Source organism: Miscanthus floridulus, chromosome 5 (genome assembly GCF_019320115.1).
Source record: "Miscanthus floridulus cultivar M001 chromosome 5, ASM1932011v1, whole genome shotgun sequence".
Taxonomy (NCBI): Eukaryota; Viridiplantae; Streptophyta; class Magnoliopsida; order Poales; family Poaceae; genus Miscanthus; species Miscanthus floridulus.
Window position 1 is genome coordinate 12,104,968 of NC_089584.1, and position 18,760 is coordinate 12,123,727.

At 47.5% G+C, this 18,760-nt stretch overlaps 1 protein-coding gene across 1 annotated transcript; it reads left to right on the top strand.

Moving 5' to 3' along the window:
* Positions 1-4,420: 4,420 nt before the first annotated feature.
* On the top strand, positions 4,421-9,654 carry LOC136454244 (uncharacterized). Its single transcript, XM_066454736.1, has 4 exons — positions 4,421-4,605; positions 5,440-6,011; positions 8,956-9,187; positions 9,275-9,654. Exons 1-4 carry the CDS (start codon positions 4,421-4,423, stop codon positions 9,444-9,446), a joined length of 1,161 nt encoding a protein of 386 aa, XP_066310833.1. The 3' UTR covers positions 9,447-9,654.
* Positions 9,655-18,760: the final 9,106 nt, after the last annotated feature.

Consider the following 18,760-nt stretch of genomic DNA (forward strand, 5'->3'; position numbering starts at 1 on the left):
TCTCGGCGCCATCGTTGCTGGTGCCGAACTCTTGGACTCGACGCAGACGTGACGGTGACATGGCAGGCAGCTCGGCTCCAGAGATCTTGGCGTTGAGCTCGATGCCACAGATCTTGACGTCAAGCTTGGCGCCAAGTTTGGTGCCGTAGATCCTGACGCCGAGCTCGGCATCGTAGTTCTTCACGCCGAGCTTGGCGCCATGATCTATAGCGCCGAGATTGTGTTTTAACCCCGGCCCCAACCTTTCTTCCCGAGCCTTCTTCCTCTTCTTTCTCGTCCCTCTCGGGTTTTTTTCTCTCCCCACTTCGCCCTACCTCACGAATCGGCATATTGGACTTTAGAAACTTTGATTTGATCCATAGATCTTCGAGAGCAAGGTATCCTTGCTCCCCTTCTAGTTTTTTTTCGCATCGATTCGGTATATATTAATCGGATTTTTCAACATAAGAATCATCATTATTTAGGGTTTGATGCAATTTTTAATATTTGTATTATACCTAGGTAACCGCAACGCATGTTGTTATGTTATAGGTTCATTGTTGTACATCAAATGGGAAACCCTAGGTTTAGGGTTTAATGTTAATTGCTTTCGGTTCTTAGAACAAAATTGGTTGTATTGTAGTTATGGTTCTCATTGACATTAATTTGTGATGTTTTGATTTTTGTTTGTTAAATTACATCCATTTTGTTAGATGCAAGAAATGTATCGGGGGGAGTTTTGGCGAAAACGGGGTCGTCCTCGAGAATTATACCCCAACACGTCTAGCAAATATGCCCCAGTCCCTCCTAACCTCCCTGTCCATAACTGTGACTGTGGTTTCCCGGCCCACGTGTTTCAATCAAGACATTCAGACACAACGGCGCATTGCTTCTACACATGCAGTCGTTTTAATGTAAGTAATTATTTTTACTATCTTTTTTCTTTATTTGTGTAAGTATGCTACTAATATTTTGTTGGAATCTTGTTGTGTAGGACCATGAGAGGTGCTTTTTATTTTAGTGGATCGACGGTGCAGACAAGTTTGATCTTAGGTACCTTCTTTTCGACGATTAGTTTAGAGGGAAATATCCACATGAGCACTTCAAGCGGTGGGTTCCACCCCCCTAACTCTCCGCTAATGACGGCTAAGGAGAAGCACCTAGCCATAGTTAGACGACTCGAGGAACCTCCTCTGTGCGAATGCAGAGATCAAGCTGTGATAAACTCTGAGAATACGTTGAAGTTTATGTGTCCGAACAATCACGGAGTATGTGAAAAGTGTATCTATTTAATTGTTTATCTCTATAGGTGTGCATGTACTAATGTCTCCTCTTTTAGGTGTATGGATTTGTGAAGTGCCATTTCAAGGAGTGGCTCTACGGTCCTAAGAATCAATGGCCGGAGCCACCAAAGGCAAAGGAAAAGAAGAAAGAAAGGTTAATTTATAAAGCACCTCCAGTCAAGTGCGAATATGGTGTTAAATCTAACTACGGACTAGTCCCTTTGAAGCTTGGAATAGGCCATTATTGTGGCCATATGGTTGACTATGATGAGGTTGATTATTTTGTGGTAAACATGAAATCGTATTTTGTTTCTTTTGCTAAGACATATATGATATAATTTTTTGTTTGAATGGAGCACTAGGAAATGCAGGTGGGAATTTTATTAGGGTCAAGCTAAGTTCTTAGATGAAATGAATGGGAGGCAAGTAATTGCACGGAAGAGGGAATATAGATCTGACTACATCAACTTATTTGTTAAACATCACAAAAACAAGATGTGTGAGTTTGCTAGACAGCGTGATATTCGTAACCCGATCGATGTTGGGCTTGACAAATGGGGATTGGAGAGACGGAGGATGTTAGAGGAGGAGAGGGTAAGGGAGGAGACAAGAGTGCAGATGCAGGTCTTGAATGAGCATATTGTTGCATTATGTGCCAGTGAGTGCTTGAAAGCCTTTTTGCGTTGCCTAATTTTAAATTTAATATAATCAGGTTGCTAACTTATTGCATTTTATATATGAAGGGATTGGATGCAGCGAGGACCATAACGCAGAGGTGGCTCATGCAAGGTATGAGGAAAAGAAGCTAGATGAGCACATAACATGAGCTAGTCGTACCGTTCAATCACCGATTGTGGGGGGTATGACTCCGGATACCCACGGCAGACCACATGGGCTGTGGCCCCGAGGGCGGCCCAGCCCACAAGATGAAGCCTTGTGAGGCACGACTCTGCTCGGCACCTCCCACAAGACACTAGGAAGATATCCTAAAGGTACTATGAGATCTGTTAGGATATGTACGATCCCATGATTCTTGTAATCTGTTATTACTTTCCGGTTATCTCTCAGATCTAACCGACTTGTAACCCTGTCCCCAGGACTATATAAGGTGGGCAGGGACTCCCTCCAAACTCATACAATATCATACGATAGCTAATACAATCCAACAGACCACAAAAGTAGGGTATTACGTCATACTAACGGCCTGAACCTGTCTAACTTGTGTGTCTCTGTTGCCTTCTTGTTCTTGATCACACGTTTCTCTATCGATCAATCTACCTTTGTGGGATACCACTCGGAGGACTACCGATAATATTCTATCGACAGTTGGCACGCCAGGTAGGGGTTTGCATATTGTTTCCTTATCGAACAAGATGGCTTTTTTCACATGCTCTTTGTCCCTCTCGTAGCCCAGCTAGATCTTCACGGTCGGATCCATCTCGTGGGTCATCAACGCTGATGGAGTCGGAGAGCTCCTCGAGCCGGTGCAGATCAATTCTGCGCTGATCACCCCCGCACGTGCGACTGTAGACCCAATCTCGGAGCTACCTCCGAGGTCACCTTCATCAACAACTCGTCGCTCGCTTCCTCACTGCCAGAGGAAGCACATCAACAGCGACGATCTGATCGCATCTATCGATTAGGCTGATCTAAAGCTCACTAATTGCCTCTCCATCGCCGAATCGGCTCTGGACACTCTAGTTCAACGCCAACCACCCTCCGATCTAGATCTATCAGAGGCTGCTTGGGAAACTCTAGGGGCAACGACCTTACCATTCGGGTTCACCAATGCCGCCGTCGCTTACCAAGATGCCCTAAGGGGTAGATTCGCTGACCCGGCTGGAGATGCCCATCCCTCCGCCAACCAGATCGCCGACCGGCCTCCACCCGTTGTCAACATGCTCCATGTCGACCGACGCTCTAGAGCGTCCCTCCAGACCATCTCGGAGGAGAATTCGGACTCTGAGTCCCAGGGCTCTACGGAGACCATCGCTGAAACGACCACCGAGCTACTTCTTCCCCCTCTGTTCTGCGGTGGCGCAATCTTCAACATCAGCGTTGACAGCCCCCCTTAGAACAGCAAAACCGAGGAGGAACGCGCCGCCCATAAGAACCAGAACATCAACCGTGCGCAGCGCCGCGCAAATGAGATTGTCCTTGCGTGGGCCGAGCAACAGCTTGACTCGCAAGGAAGACCACTCCAACGCAGCCTTGATGACGAGTTTGTCCATGTTGACAGCCACGACATCTATAGGACCCCAAGCGCCAACCGGGCCGTGGCTGCCAACAAACTTGCCCGGCTCCCACAGACACCAGAGATTGCCAAGGTCGCCGCAATGCTTAAAGCAGCGCATTGCCAGGTCAATGAGATCCGTTAGGATCAGAGACCTTCTTACTCCACAACCTCGATTCGTCGATCAGTCGCTGCAAGATTCGATCACCGACCAAGTCGCTTCACTGACCAGCACCGTGACGACAGGCAACCCCTCCTGGGCGGAGCAAGGGGCAACCACAATGAACATCACCGCCAATACGACCAGGAGGTTGACCAGGACATCCGAGTGCACCTCAACAATCTCCGAGATGCACGACGGTGTATCAATGAACGTTGTTTCAGTCGTCATGAAGACTAAGTACATCGCCGCCAAGAGTATGAGCAAGAGTACGGAAACCCAGACTCAGCTCTCGAGCCACTCGCCGACAACAATGCTGCAAACGACAGCGCCGACAACCCCTAGTGGCCCCCAGCATTCATAAGGGCGCTCCGAACACTTCAGTGGCCCCATGGTTTCAAGATCACTGGGGTCGAGACTTATGAAGGAAGGACGAACCCAAGACTTGTTATCCTTAGGTCCAGAAGCTGCTATACGCTGTCCTAAACACGTCGCTCAAGCTCCGCCACTTCTTCGAGTATTACAAAATCGTCGTGGTCACCGAATTCCCTCTAGGGACATTCTCCACAATAAAGAGGCCAACGGCTGTATCATCAAGTGGGCTGTCGATCTCGATACTTACTCCATTGAATTCAGAAGCAGGCCTACAATCAAGTCTCATGTGCTTGCTGATTTTTATCGTTGAGTGGACTGAGATTCAAGAGCCTATTGCCGCTACTTGTCCTGAGCACTGGGTGATGTACTTTGACGACGCTCTCAACATCAATGGTGCTGGCGCTCCGCGCGGCGAGGCCGGCGCGGCGGGAGCGGGTGGCACGGTGGGCGCGGGCGGCATGGCATGGCACGGCGGGCGCGGGCGGCACGGCGCCGGCGCGAGCGAGGCCGGGCGCGGGCGACCGTGGACGGCACGGCGCGGGCACGGCCGAGGAAGCTAGGAAGGGCGGCGGGGCGTGAGAAGGGAGGCCGGGCGTGGCCGGCCGGGGCAGGAGAGGGCGAGGGCGCGCGGGCGCCGGCAGCGGCGGTGCGCTGGTTCGGGTGCGGTGCGCTGGTTGCGGCGGCGCTGTTTGTGCGAGAGAGAAGGAGAGCAAGAGAAAAAGGAAAGGAGAGCCCATACGTAAGGCAGGCTTGGCGCCAGAGACCCTGGCGCCAAGCTCGGTGCCATGGTCTCTGGCATCGAGCTGCCTGCCATGCCACCGCCACGTCTGCGTTGAGCCCAAGAGCTCGGCGTCAGCAACGATGACGCCGAGACGTGTAAGTTGGGAGCCAATAACGTTGGCGCCGATCTAAGGGTTCAGATTTTGAAATCTTACTCCAGGGGTATATTTATGAAAAAAATTAAAAAAAGACTAAAAAATAAAAAAAATTCGGGCCTATCGCGTTCTGGCGCAGTCAGTCACGCGCGGCCGCTTCATGGATTCATGCATGTCAATGGCAATGGCAATGGCAATGGCAATGGCATGATCAGGTCAAGGTCAGGGCCCTGACCTCGCTGTTGCGCGCAGGCGCAGGTGTGTGGGCGGCGTGTGGCCCACGTCACGTCCGGCCCAAGGCCCATGATCAGTGTACTGCGCCCGTAACTCCTATCGGCGCCGGCAGCAGTGAGGTCCGTCCGTGCTCTCCGACGGCTGGGGACCTGGACGGCTCGAGAAAAGGTCGGTGATGGGTTTCCTTTCGTACACGCTCCTGGGAGCAAGCAGGCCCGTTGGGTGACTGACTTGTATCCTGGGGCCGTGGCCCGTGGGTATGGGACTGGGACGCATGAATGCATGATTAGCACAACGCAGTCTTTCAAGCGACGGGCCGGCCCAGCAAACCTCCGCTCCCCCCTCCGCGCCGGTCTGTTGCTTCCGCTGTTCGCTCCTCTCCGTGCCGTGCACGTGCTTCTGCTCTGCTCCCGTTGGCCGCTCCCCTCCGCCGTCGGGCTGCTGCTCTGCTCCCACCGTCAGCTGTCCGTCCCGGTGCTCTCTCCCCTGCTCCCGCACGTGCCGTGCACGTGCTCTGCTCTGCTCCCGCCGGCCGATCCCCTCCGCGCCGGGCTGCTGCTGTGCTCCCGCCGTCCGCTGTCCTTCCCGGTCTCTCTCCCCTGCTCCCGCAAGTAAGCTCGTCGTTCTTCCATCCCCTGCTCCTCTCTCCTCTGCTACCTCCTCCCTCCCTGGATTTTGTTTGTTTTCTCAGCCTCTTCGGTCGAGGCCACGGAGGCCGTCTGCCGCGACTGGGGGCCCTACTCCCACGGTGCCGTCGTCCGCTTCCGCCTCGGCTTCTCCCGCATCCTCGCCGGCCTCGCGTGCACCCTCTGCTAGGCGGGCGGCCGCCGCCGCCGGGTTCCTGCTGCCTATACATACACACGCGCACGCGCGTATGGTGCTCTTCTTGCTCCCTTCTCTCTCTGTCCTTTTCTAGTAGTAGTGAGTTGGTTTCTAGCGCAGCACAACAATCTATATGCAGGACTAGCGGTTAGTTCTCCAAATCTTTATGCTTTCTCTCTCTCTTTTCCGTTTTTGAGGATTGGGTGTACCATGTAGAGTCAGGAAATCGTGTGTGTGTGCGTGTTTGCTTGGGATGTGAGAGGTAACTCTCCTAGGAATTCCATGTGCATGTGATGTGAATATTTCTTTGTCTGTATCTTGGCAATCCTTCAGTTTCAGTTTTGGATTTGCGGGTTTAATTCATCGTCTTTCTTTCCAATGCTTCATTCAAGCGACTAGTTGGGATGGAGACGGAACTCCTTTTTCCCACTTTTGTTTGGTCCAAGCCAAGCCAAGCGTCCAACCTGACAGTATAGCCTATTATACAACTAGGATTGCAATTTCAGTTTGTAATTTCAGTTTGAATTTTCTTTTAGTATTAGTATTTAATTTCAGTTTTACATTTTCAGTTTTTAATTTCAGTTTGCATTTTTATTTTTTTAATTTCATTTTAGCAATTTCAGTTTGTAATTTTAGTTTTCAATTTGATTTTGAGTTTCCTTTCCAGTTCAGTTTTAGTTTCAGAATTTGGGGCATGACTGTAACAACCCAGTGGAAAATATGTGTATTGCACTGAACTAAGCACAGGAACAGAATCTCTTATCTTGCCACTGGATGATAATGCTAGGGTGTTTAACAGCTTTGCTTTCATTTTCCTGCAAAAGATTCCTCAGTAGAATGTGTTTGACATGTTTGGGAATGCTTTTGATTCATGCTAAGGCTATCTCCAACAATGAGTACCCAAAAGCGAGACTCATTCCACAGTATAGGTCACGCACAGTAAAATACATCCCGCACCCAAGTCTTGCATCTTCAACAGCAGACGTAAAAGGAGGTATGGCGCCATGGAGGACGTGCACGACGGAGCCGAACTCGAGGACGCCGCCCTTGCACGGGAGGAAGACAATGGCGCGGATGCCATCTCCGGCCGCCTCGCGAGCGCCGCCTCCTCCCCCGCGACCCTCTCCTCTTCCCCGCGCCGCGCCGGAGGGGGCCCACCGCAGCTCCCCGTCGCGCAGCTTCTCCGCCTCCTCCCCCGCGACCCTCTCCTCTTCCCCGCGCCGCGCCGGAGGGGGGCCGCTGCGGCTCCCCATCGCGCAGCTTCTCTGCCTCCGCCGCGGGCTCGGGCCCCAGCTCCGCCTCTGCCTCCGGCGCGCGGGAGAGACGAGAGCGAGAGAGGGGCAGCGCCGGCAGTTTGCGTCGCGCGTGGAGGACGACGTAACTTTGCGTCTCCTCTCTCCTTGAACGCAAATTGCGTCTTGCGTATTGGTCATCGGTTGGAGGCCGATTCTAGTATCTAAAACACCGTCTGGGACGCAAATATGCGTTTGGGGCGCGGTGTTGGAGACAGTCACAAACAATCTGCCTGAGAAGTTCCATCAGTCCTTTTTCCTGTACTTCCTTACTGCTGCAAGCAAGTTCATTGGCGTGTCTATGATTCGGTTTGCATTGCTGTTGGCACCTCTCCCAATAGTTGCTGCTGCCCTTGCTGATGGCAGTAGAAGCATGGAAAAACCAGTAGATAAGTTGATGGAACACGGTAAAGCAGATGACATTGCCGATATCCCGCAAAGCAAGGGTGGATCATGTAAATGTCTTCAAGCTACAAAAGTATTGCTTGTTATCCAACTATGGGCAGTACTTGTTTCACTACTTCCATATTACATTACTCAGATACCTGATGACACACCTATGCAAAGCGCGCTCATCTGGGTTGTTCTCTCCATCGTCATACTGATCGCCCTGTCTGTCTTGTTTGGCTCACCATACTCAGCTGGTGTTGAATGGAAACTTCTGAAAGCTACCATGATCACTTCCATCCTCCTCTTCGCCGATTTTTGCTGCTGCTACATCTAGCAGGGCCAGCGGCAGCGGAGTCTTGGATCTTGACGACCGTCGTCTGCTGCAGGAAGTCGCAGGACCTGGTGGTATGCACCTAGTACACCGGGTCGGCGAACACGGAGACGACGCCGGGCTTCCGCCGGAGTGCCGCGTCCTCGTCCCTGGACAACGGCGCCATGAACCCAGAGAAGCAGTGTTTGACGCGCCGCGGTCCGTTCGCATCTCTCGTGCGCTGTCGGGGTCGCTCGCGCAGACTGGGGCGCTGGAGGAGGGAGGCAGGGAGAAGTGGAGGGGATCGGGTGTGCCCAGCGCGGCGAGGTCGTCGGGGCTGCAGCGGCGCGGTGGCGTCCGTACGGCAGGAGCTGGCCTCTTTCTTTCTTCTCTCCGTAGCAGCGTGGGGGATATGGAGGGGGTTCCGTGGAGACGGTAGTTTGCTGGGCGTCGACGGGAGATCGCAGGACCACAGAAAGTAGGCGACGTGGCATGTTGTGGGATCAAATAGGTGAGTATAGGAATAAGGGTAAGGTATAGATTAAAAAACAACAAAAACCTTCGTCATAAGATGAAAGGACAAGAATACCCCTTATCAACTCGTGTCTTTCCCAATCCCTCATCCTCTACTGTGGCCTCTAGTTCTTATCTCTCTCACTCTCATATGTGCAACCCTAGCAGCGCCTGGGCGGGTCCAGGCGCGTGAGCGTGGGGCGTGACCTGCCCTCCTTTGTGCCGCGCGATGAGGCCACGGTCGTGGCCCCGAGCGGCCAGGGCCCCGCGCGGTCGGGTGGCAGGCGCCCCGTGCAGGGCGAGATCCAGGTGTCGTGGGCGAGGGCAGGAGTGACGACCTAGGCGAGTGCAAGAGATGGATTTCTGCGTCGTTGGTGAAGAGATTAGGTAAGGTTGGAGCTCCTGTCATTTGGTTTGTAGGAAATTTTGTATCAGTTCAAAAAGACATATGTTCTTTCAATCCAATGACATCCAAGGATAATTGGCCAGGTGTTGATTTGGGATATAAAATCAAGAAGCCTAAATTGAGAAGGGGACGAGGAAGACCAAGAAATTCTAGGATCAAGTCCTATGATGAGGCCATCAACAGTAAGAAAAGGATACCATGTTCTGAATGTAATGAACTAGGTCATATAGCCGAGCATTGCCAAGAAGATCCAACCGCTAGTCAAAAGAGGAACCGCTCATCTTCTCAAAATGAATCATCTTCACAGCCATCAATGTGAGTCATGCTCTTTTTTTTTGCTTCTTTACTCATGCTTATTTAGTCAACTTGTTTCCTGAACCATTTTTCTCCATTCATGTGAAGTGCAAGTGCAAGTGGTGAACCATTTTTTCTCCATTCATGTGAAATGCATGGAGAAGGAGAAGGGGAAGAGGAAGTGCTAAGTGTAGGACCAGGAACAGAACGAACAGAAGGTGCAAGAACAGAAGGAAGAGAAAGAGGGAGGTTGGCTACATTGTTAGAAATAGACGCATGAATGTAATGTATGACACTGAACATGTAATATCTCGCTGTTAGTTACCGCTTTTGTTGGACCTGTACATTGGATGAGGGTTAGTGCTGCATGGATACTTTTGCTACACTTACATATGATGGGATATTATCTATCTATATGTGCATGTTGTGTGGAATCATATGTAAGCAAGTTGTACAATGATGCTGCCAAAATTTTGTAAAAAGTTTGACCAAATTTATAAATGCTTGCTCAACTGTCAAAAGTGTGCTCATTTGATTGAGTTTGGTATTTTAAATTATTTGTTAAAATGATGTCTAAACTTATATGTCAAAATAGGGGTAAATTCACTATGTATTAAGATAAGTATGGACAATTTCGCATAGACAAACTTGTCCTTATTTAGCCCATTTAATACTGTTACCTATATGTTTATGGAGTAGGGATAAACTTAGGCTTTGTTTATAAAAAACGGGGATAAAATCACAACCATAACAAAAACAAAGGTAAAATAACAATCGTACATTCAAGTAGGGGCAAAACGTAATAGCCCTGGCTATATATACTCACTAGACAACCTAGCAACCATCTTTGTCAGATTACACGGAATTGAGCGATCCAAACGCAACATAAAGTGCACGCTACATTCCACCGTGGGCTCGTGGCACAGTGGCCTGGGCAGAGGGCTCATCGTGAAGTGATGCAGGGTTGATCGCCTGAGAGCGGGTACAGTAAGGCCACGTTACTGGACTTATAGCTAAGACATGCAAGCACAATCCCTATTTGGAAGAGTGAGAAAGAGGGAGAAAAGCTCACCTTGGCGCAACATGCAGCGCAGCGCTAGCACGGTTGCCCAAGTCGTGGGTCCCTCCACTAACTCGTGCTCCCATCTACCTTTCGATTGCTTTGTCCCTCGCGCAGTCCACCACGCCGCGAAGCAACTGAGGTGAACACGTTCGCGCCGTCGCCGTGCCGGCCCTCGCGAGCACGACGTTGCCGCGCCATCGCCGCTCGACCTCCGCGCGCAGGTCCAGCAGGGGAGGGAGGAGCAGGGCTGGACGACGCCCAGCTCGACCTCCACATGGCCACGCCTCGGCTTCGCGCCCCTGCTAACCTGGCGCGTCCGCGTGCGCTCGCTGCCTTCACCGCGCCTCCGCCGCTTGCCGGCGCGCGCAGGTCGTCATCATCGTGTCCGTCGTCTTCTTCTCCGTGTCCATTGTCCGCGCAACAAATGTGGTTGTCCGCACACCGGCGGTCGTCCACGCCCCGGCCGCCGTCCTTGCCCCGGCGTTCGTCAACACCCCGGCAACCGTTGTTCTCGCCGCTGTCCGCACAGCCACCGCCGCCCTCGCTGCGTGACGGCATGGTGCAGGTAGGAGATGAAGGAACATATAGGGAAGGTTGGGTGGATCCCACATGCAATAAAAATGGTATTTAAAATAAGAGAAGAGATTAGGCCTGCTTTAGTTTTAAAAAATTTTCACCCTAAACTATCACATCGAATCTTGCGGTACATGCATGGAGTATTAAATATAGACGAAAAAAAATTAATTGCACAGTTTGGTTGGAAATCGCGAGACGAATGTTTTAAGACTAATTAGTCCATGATTAGCCATAAGTGCTACAGTAATTAGGTTTAATAAATTCGTCTCGCAGTTTCCAGGCGAGCTATGTAATTAGTTTTTTTATTAGTATCCGAAAACCTCTTTCGATATCCTGAAACATTTGACATGACATCCAAAAAAATTTTATTTCGCGAACTAAACGTAGCCTTAGATTGTTGTATTGCTTGTCTATTGTATCGGTCTGTTGCTGACTTGGCTTGGCTTATAGCCAAGGTTAATTCAACCTCCTCTGATGGCGACTACTCGTCTCAGTCAGTGTGCTGCACCGCTTGCAGCAGGTCGCTGCTACTGGTCCGACGGGCCACATGGCACTGATCGGTCTCACGGTTTACCGGTAGTACTCGCTCCGTCCCTAGGTCCGTGCGACTCCACACACGCCTCGCCGACGGATCCGAACTACCCCTCCGTCTAAAAAAACAATTCTACTTGAAACCTGGACACACATCGTGTCCAGATTCAAACCAAGAATTACGTTTATTTATAGAGGAAGTACTATATTCAGATTTAAAGTTAGAATTACGTTTTTTTTATACGGAGAGTACTCCATATTTCACAGAGAGCTAGTTTTCATGACTTCGCATCCTCCTTGCTCCAACTAGCTAGAAGCGCTTCTCCATGCGACACCGTTTAAAGTCAGAGGAGAAGGCAGTGCGAGAGCCATATTAAACAGCACCTAAATAAATGTACATCTCATTTCTAAAGGGGTAATTATTTTAAAATTTCACTAAATGTATATAAAAATATTTATACTTATGGTCCATAATAATAATTATTAGATTAAATGTAAGAATACACTTTTATAACAACTTTATTTAAAAATAAAATATTGATATTATTTTCTATATTAATGAGCCAACTTTAAAATATTTGACTCTTTAAGAAACCGGGATGTTTATTTATTTTAGGACAACCCAAAGAAATGATAGTACTCGATAGTCGGTACATTAAAGAAGAGAGTAGTTCTAGTTTTTCTCTAGAAGTAAATCATACAAAAAGAACTAACATTTATAATAGCAAATAAATACTACTACATTAACAAAATATATTTTTAAATAAACCTATCTAAATATATAAATATTAATACTATTTTTTATAAACTTAGTCAAACTTATTATGTCAAATCTAGAATTGTATTTTTTAGGACAAAGAGAGTACTCTACTACTCATATAAAGCTTGAATAATTATTTTTCACTTGGATAATGGAGATATAGTCTCATACAAAATAATTCTCTAATTGCGCCATTAATTGTATTTAAAGCATGAAGTGGAGGATGCATGCAACATTGTATTTCATACAAAAGGTGTAAATAGATATTTCATGACTGGCACAATTAGATTTGTTATGTTTATTTATTAAAATATAAGGACGAAAGTTTAGACTATAAAATATATAAGGTAGAGGTTGAAATCAACTAGATACTACTTTAAAATCTATAAGGTAGTGGTTAAAATTTAAAGTTTGAGATGGTCATTTTGAAAGTTTAGGAATGAAATTAAGCTGCGATGGTTGAGAGACTAAAATGACTATTTCATCTTATTTTTAGTACATATATGCATTGCAAAACCAATTTATTTCTTTGTTAGAAATTTACAAACACTTGTGCATCTTTATTAAGTCATCTTATCCACTTGTAAGCTTCGCACTGGAAATTAAAGCCAGGCCGCTCGAAGCCCTAGGGAACGTCCCAAATTGGTTCCATACCACGTGGGTTTGTGATTTTCTTTACACACACGATGATATGGCATGATTTCGCATAGTGATTACTCTCAATCCTAAAATAGATGACCTCATAGGTCTGATATGGAAATTTTTTAGAAGTGAGGTGTAATACATAGAAAACAAGGAGGCGAGAGATAAAGAGATGGAAACAGAGATGTAGAGAAAGGTGTATTGAGAAATAAGAAAAATGTATTGAGATATTATAAAGTCAAATATTTTGGGCTAAAATTTGAGCCCTATAAAGTCATTTATTTTAAGACGAAGAGAGCATTTATATCTTTTTGTAATATAAAACGAAAGAAAACATTCTTTATTTCTTTGCGATGATATGGGGGCGTTTGGGACTACTCCACTTGACGTATGTAGAGTAGTGCTCTCACCACTCCATATTTTTTTTCTAGAGCAGAGTTACTTGGAGTTAAATCTGTTTGGCTAAAACATATAGAGTGAAGCTGAAAAATATAGAGTGAAACCGTCCCAGCCACTCGCCATGTATCAGCGGCGATGAAAATCGTTCAAATCGCAGTCATGAATGGGATTGGACGCTTCTTTGCTAGCAATTGGCAATCGCCACTAGTCCACTACGGGTGGGCAAAGCAATCGAGGAGACGACGACTCGTCAGCCGGAATATACTCCACGAGTACCTCCTATCCACCCACCTGACAGCAACAGAGCTAGGTGACGACGGTGCAGCGAAACTAGGGGCGTTCCGATGGATCCGGTGCGGCGACGAATTCCAAAGGTCACGACAGCGCTACACGGAGGGGACATGTCAAATGCATGTCAGCATGTGCACGACAACGAGCAAGACCGGACCGCCGGCACGGCTTATCAGCGACGTGTCATGCGTCCGTAGGGCAGCTCCAACATCTGACAAACGGTACTAATTTGCTTAAAAATCATTCGACATATAAAATTTGTAGCACAAATACTAAAACGAGACCCACAGCAAATAAAAATACCATCCATAGGCCAACGATTGGAAAATTAGTCCGGTGAACCTGTATTTGACATATCTCTTCTTCTTCTTCTTTTGCATCGGGTCAGGTGCTTACCCCTTCTAGTTATAAATACACTTTCTTAGCAAACACGTTGGAGCAAGGAAAATCAGTGGTCCCTTGACACCCTTACATTGGAGCTAAGCACGTTGGCTGAGATTGGAGATCAAGTCGACAGAGGCATCAATTTTTGGTTTGATTGGTTCAACCGTTTGAACCGGTTAGTGGTGTTCCTTCTCCCCTCCAACATCGTGAAGTTTGAGGTTCGAATCCTCCCTCCCCTACACTTTTAGCACTTTTTTCCCATCCTTCCCCGAGACCACATGTTGTGCCAAGTCCGGCAACACCGGTTCCTAATTAAAAACCAGTGGTTCAACCGATTTTTCCTAGTTCACTTGCACAATCGATCTTTTAGCTAGACCAGACCGGCGGAGGCTCTGGTTCCGCCGGCCCGGTCTTAATAAATATGCTTGCCATGTCCCTCATGCCCCACTCGCCGCGCCTGAGCCAGTTTCGTAGCAGTCATGGATGCGATGACCTAGAGGCTCCAGAATTAGAACACATGACACAGTATATATCCCTAATATTAATGGGAAAGATGATTCTTCCAACCATATTTTTTTTACTTTCCGCAATGCCGTCATGGCTCCCCTTATCATGTATGTAACTTGGACTCACGTCCCGTATTCATACGAGTTGGAACAACATACGCCTAGCCTATTGTATCGACTTGGTGAGACAGCGGGGGTTGGGACGTGGACGCATTGCTACCGTTGTCCTCACCGATGGTTACAATCTTGAGTCTTAGCGCGTGTTTAGTTTCAGGAAGTTGGAATTTGGGGCTACTGTAGCACTTTCGTTTTTATTTGGTAATTAGTGTCCAATCATGTACTAATTAGGCTCAAAACGTTCGTCTCGCAATTTTCCACCAAACTGTGCAATTAGTTTTTTTCCGTCTACATTTAATGCTCCATGCACGGGCCGCAAACATTCGATGTGATAGGTACTGTAGCACTTTTTGAAAATTTAGGGTGGAACTAAACAAGCTATTAATGGTAGAGAAGAAGCCACTGGCATGGGCCACACTCTTGGCGGAGAAGCCACTTCAAGTGGGGCTCAAGGGGAGAAGAAGCCGTGATGCTTCGTTGTCATCGCTATTTCACTAGACAAACATGCATAACACCTTCCACCGCCCCGTCCCCATCCTTCTTCATGTTGATTGGTTAAGTCAAGACCTAATAAGTAAAACTGAGGTAGAAAAGAGAGAAGTGGCGAGCTCTGTTTTGTTAATATAACAACATACTGCGGACGATGCCAACAACAACAGGATCAGTCGGCCTTGTATAGTGTTAGGGGATACCAAAAATCTACGGGGTCGTGGCCTGAAAATAGTAAAATACTGTTCCGACTGAATGAGGATGATGTTCTACGCAGACATGTCAATGAGCATGCGGTGATGGGCTGCAACACCAGCCAGCAGCCAAACAGCGGCAGATCGAACTAATCTAATCCACCCTTCGGCCCTTGCAGGTACTCAATCGGTCATCATATTCCAAAACCCATTTGCACTCATCCACACAAAATCCCAAGTCAAAACCCCCGTCCCACAAAATCATTGAAACTCTCCTCCTGTTAGTTGGGCTAGCAGTATTATATGATGATACCCGTATCTATATTCATGTTTAAATTAAAATTAAAATATAACAAACCATGCTATCTAAATTTTAATCCCATGCGAATCCATCACCAGTCAGGCTCAGGCGCATTTACTGTGGGTAGCTCTCTGGCCGCGCTGACTCCGCCGACTGGCCGGCCGGCGACTGGCAGCAGAATCCAGCACGAGCAGCGGCCGGACGTGACGGTCCCTATCGCGCTCAGCGCTCTGGCGCTGGCACTGACAGTCACGCGGCCCTCGCTGCTGCGCGCAGGTGGCCGACGACGCCCCTTGCAGGCCTGCACTGCACGGCACAGCGTGGGGGCATCACGCCATCACGTGACGGCAGGGCGGCAGCGCACGTGCGTCCATGCGCGGAAGCGGGATGGGCGGTGACGACTGAGGAGCACGGGTCGATCGGTGGGAGGGAGCCGTCGCGATCAGCGCGTGGGCGAAGGGACGTGCGGATAGGTCCCGTCGTCCCGATCGGATCGATCATCGACGGCCGACGTGGGTACTGTACGTGATGGTGATGGAGCCATGGAGGGCGGCGTGTGGTCCACGATCGGAGGAGTATGTACTGGCTGCTGCCTCTGTACGGCCGCGCCCATAACTCCTCGGCGACTCAGCGAGGTGTGTGCAAGTTGGGTCGGAGACGGACCCGGCCATGCCCTCCAACCGCTGGAGAAAGAGAGGTCGCCGGCGCCTTGTAGTTTCGTAGTTCGTACACACTCTAGGAGCAGGACCGTTGCCGACTTGCCGATGGTGTCATTAGCCTCCTCGGGACGCATGATTACTACTCTATTTGGAACTGCTTCCGCTAAAATCAATTGTAATCTAATCAAAACCTTCTTTTTTTAATAATCTAATCAAAATTTCCTGATAAACTACGGTACAAGGTGGAGGAGGTAGAGCCGCGAGAAGCTATATCAATCACGCTCAGAGTGTGACAGATTAAGAGAGATGTGTGCGACGAGTGGTTGGATTAGTTGAAAATGAGTGATGGTCCGTTAGCCGAAGCCTGGCTTCTACCAGCTCCACGTTTATTTTGTCAAGGGAGAGAACAATGACTCGTATGAATAATGCTATTACAATACCAGGTGTATGAGGAGATAGAGCTGAAAGAGGCGGTACCAATCACACTCAGAGTGTGACAGATCAAGAGAGATGTGAGTGATGGATGGATGAGTTGAAAATGAGTGATGGGATGATTTTTATTAACATTAGGTATAAATAAAAATGTTGCACTTCCTCCATCTAAAAAAACTTAATTTTAGGTATAAACTTTAAAAATAATTGGTCAAATTCATAGTAGAATTATATTATTTTTGTATGTAGCGTTTTGTGTAGATTTTTTTTTGAATGGAGTGAGTGTCTAGATATTACTTTTTTTTTATAACAGTCTAGATATCACGTTGTCTCTCAACCGCTGACACAACCAAAGTGCACGCTGTCTGGAGAGCTGAGAGATAAAAAGGACGATTGGACTGGTTCATCGAAGTCGAAGGAGGGAGGCACAGTCCCGTCGTGATGCAAGGTTGATCCCTTGATGGCGACTAGTCGGCCCAGCTTTGGCGTGCCCAAGTACTCTAGGCCTCTTGGGTGTGCAGGTCCGGTCTGGTCCTCACGGGCCGCGTGGCTGTAATCATTATTGCTCGCGCGGTACAGACTCCCTTCGTCTACACAGAAGTGCAACGATGTGGCTTGTTTAGTTTCCAAAATTTTGTAAAATTTTTCAAGATTTTTCATCACATTGAATCTTTGAACGTATGCATGAAGCATTAAATATAAATAAAAAAATAAAACTAATTACACAGTTTAAACGAAATTCACGAGACGAATCTTTTAAGTCTAATTAGACTATGATTGGACACTAATTGTCAAATAACAACGAAAATGCTACGGTACTATTTCACAAAAAATTTCGCCAACTAAACAAGGCCTATATAGGTCCTGTTTTCTGCTCCTACCGTCCTACGTAAGAAATGAATTAATTCTAACTTTAACTAATTTTATAAAAAATATATTGTATATTAATCTAACAATACTTACTTAGTATTACAAATATAGTTTTTAAAGATTTTGTCAAACGTAAAATTAGCTCTCTCTTTTTTTTTTTTTGAAAAAAACGAGATATGCTCCTCCATAGTAGTAGTATAATTTGAGTAAAATATAATAGTGTTACTACAAAGTTTCAGGAAATATTTCCCACGTGGAAATGTTGACAGTTGACAGTTTTGTGCATATATATCCGTCGCCAAATAATCTTTGGTGATCGAATTGCTCGCATGCCGCATGCGTTCCTTTCAAGGCCGATAAGCAATTCATTTGATTGACAAGTCCAAAGGAGGACCAATTAAGGACCGTTCTTGGATATGCTTGCATTGCATTTGCTCTCTCGGCCTCTCGTTATTTGTACTCGCGATTTTCGCCTTACATAATATAATGCATGCTGCTCTGCTGCCTTCGCTAAAAAAGGAATTCCTGCTGGTGCAATGCTGTGGTCTGGTGCACGTACGCACTCGGGTGGGGCCCGTTCGGCTTACCTAGAAGCCGGCTTGTTCGTCTTTTTTTTCAGCTGGAATTGTATTTTTCTTTCACAACAATTCAGCCAGAACAGTGTTTTCAGCCAAGTTTCAGCAGCCGAACGGTGCCACTGGTTTTCTAACTCTTGAGCTTCAGCGTTTGATTCTTTTTCTATGAAGTGAATTGTGGTGGGGGAGCATGATATATAGAGAGTAGGTGAAAAATCGATTATGAAGTGTTTCTAGCGGTGACTGAACGGGGAGTGTTGGGAAGTAATCCCAACTCCTATTATAAATGGAGAAGTGATTTTTATCAGCTTTCACTAGAATCCAGTTACAACGGACTATTCGGCTCATGGTTTTTACGGCTGATAAGCTGGCTGATTTTATTTTACTATGGAAGAAAAACACTGTACTATGGCTGATAAGTTTAAGCTAGAGACCGTTTAACAGAGACGATCGAACCATGAGTCTATCATAGATTGAAGATAATCGCATCTTTATTTGATAGGGCTCCATGAAATCCACTCAAAGAAGCTACGAGCGGAGCTCTCAAACAGATCGTTTCGTGTCATTTTCATAGTTAACGTAGTACCAGCAAAACACAAAGCGGGAGGAGCCGGAGAACCTGCAATTTTTGGGGTTCGTTGGATCCGCTATAGTACTGCTATATTGTCAGAGCCAGAGCCAAACGAAGCTCCTCCAAACCGGACCGTTACACCACTAAAAAAAATGCCTTGCTCAATTTCTCAAAAAAAAGAAAAAAGAAAAAACTTGCTCGGTTTGGCTTGGTTCAGGTATAGTAGGAGCTTGT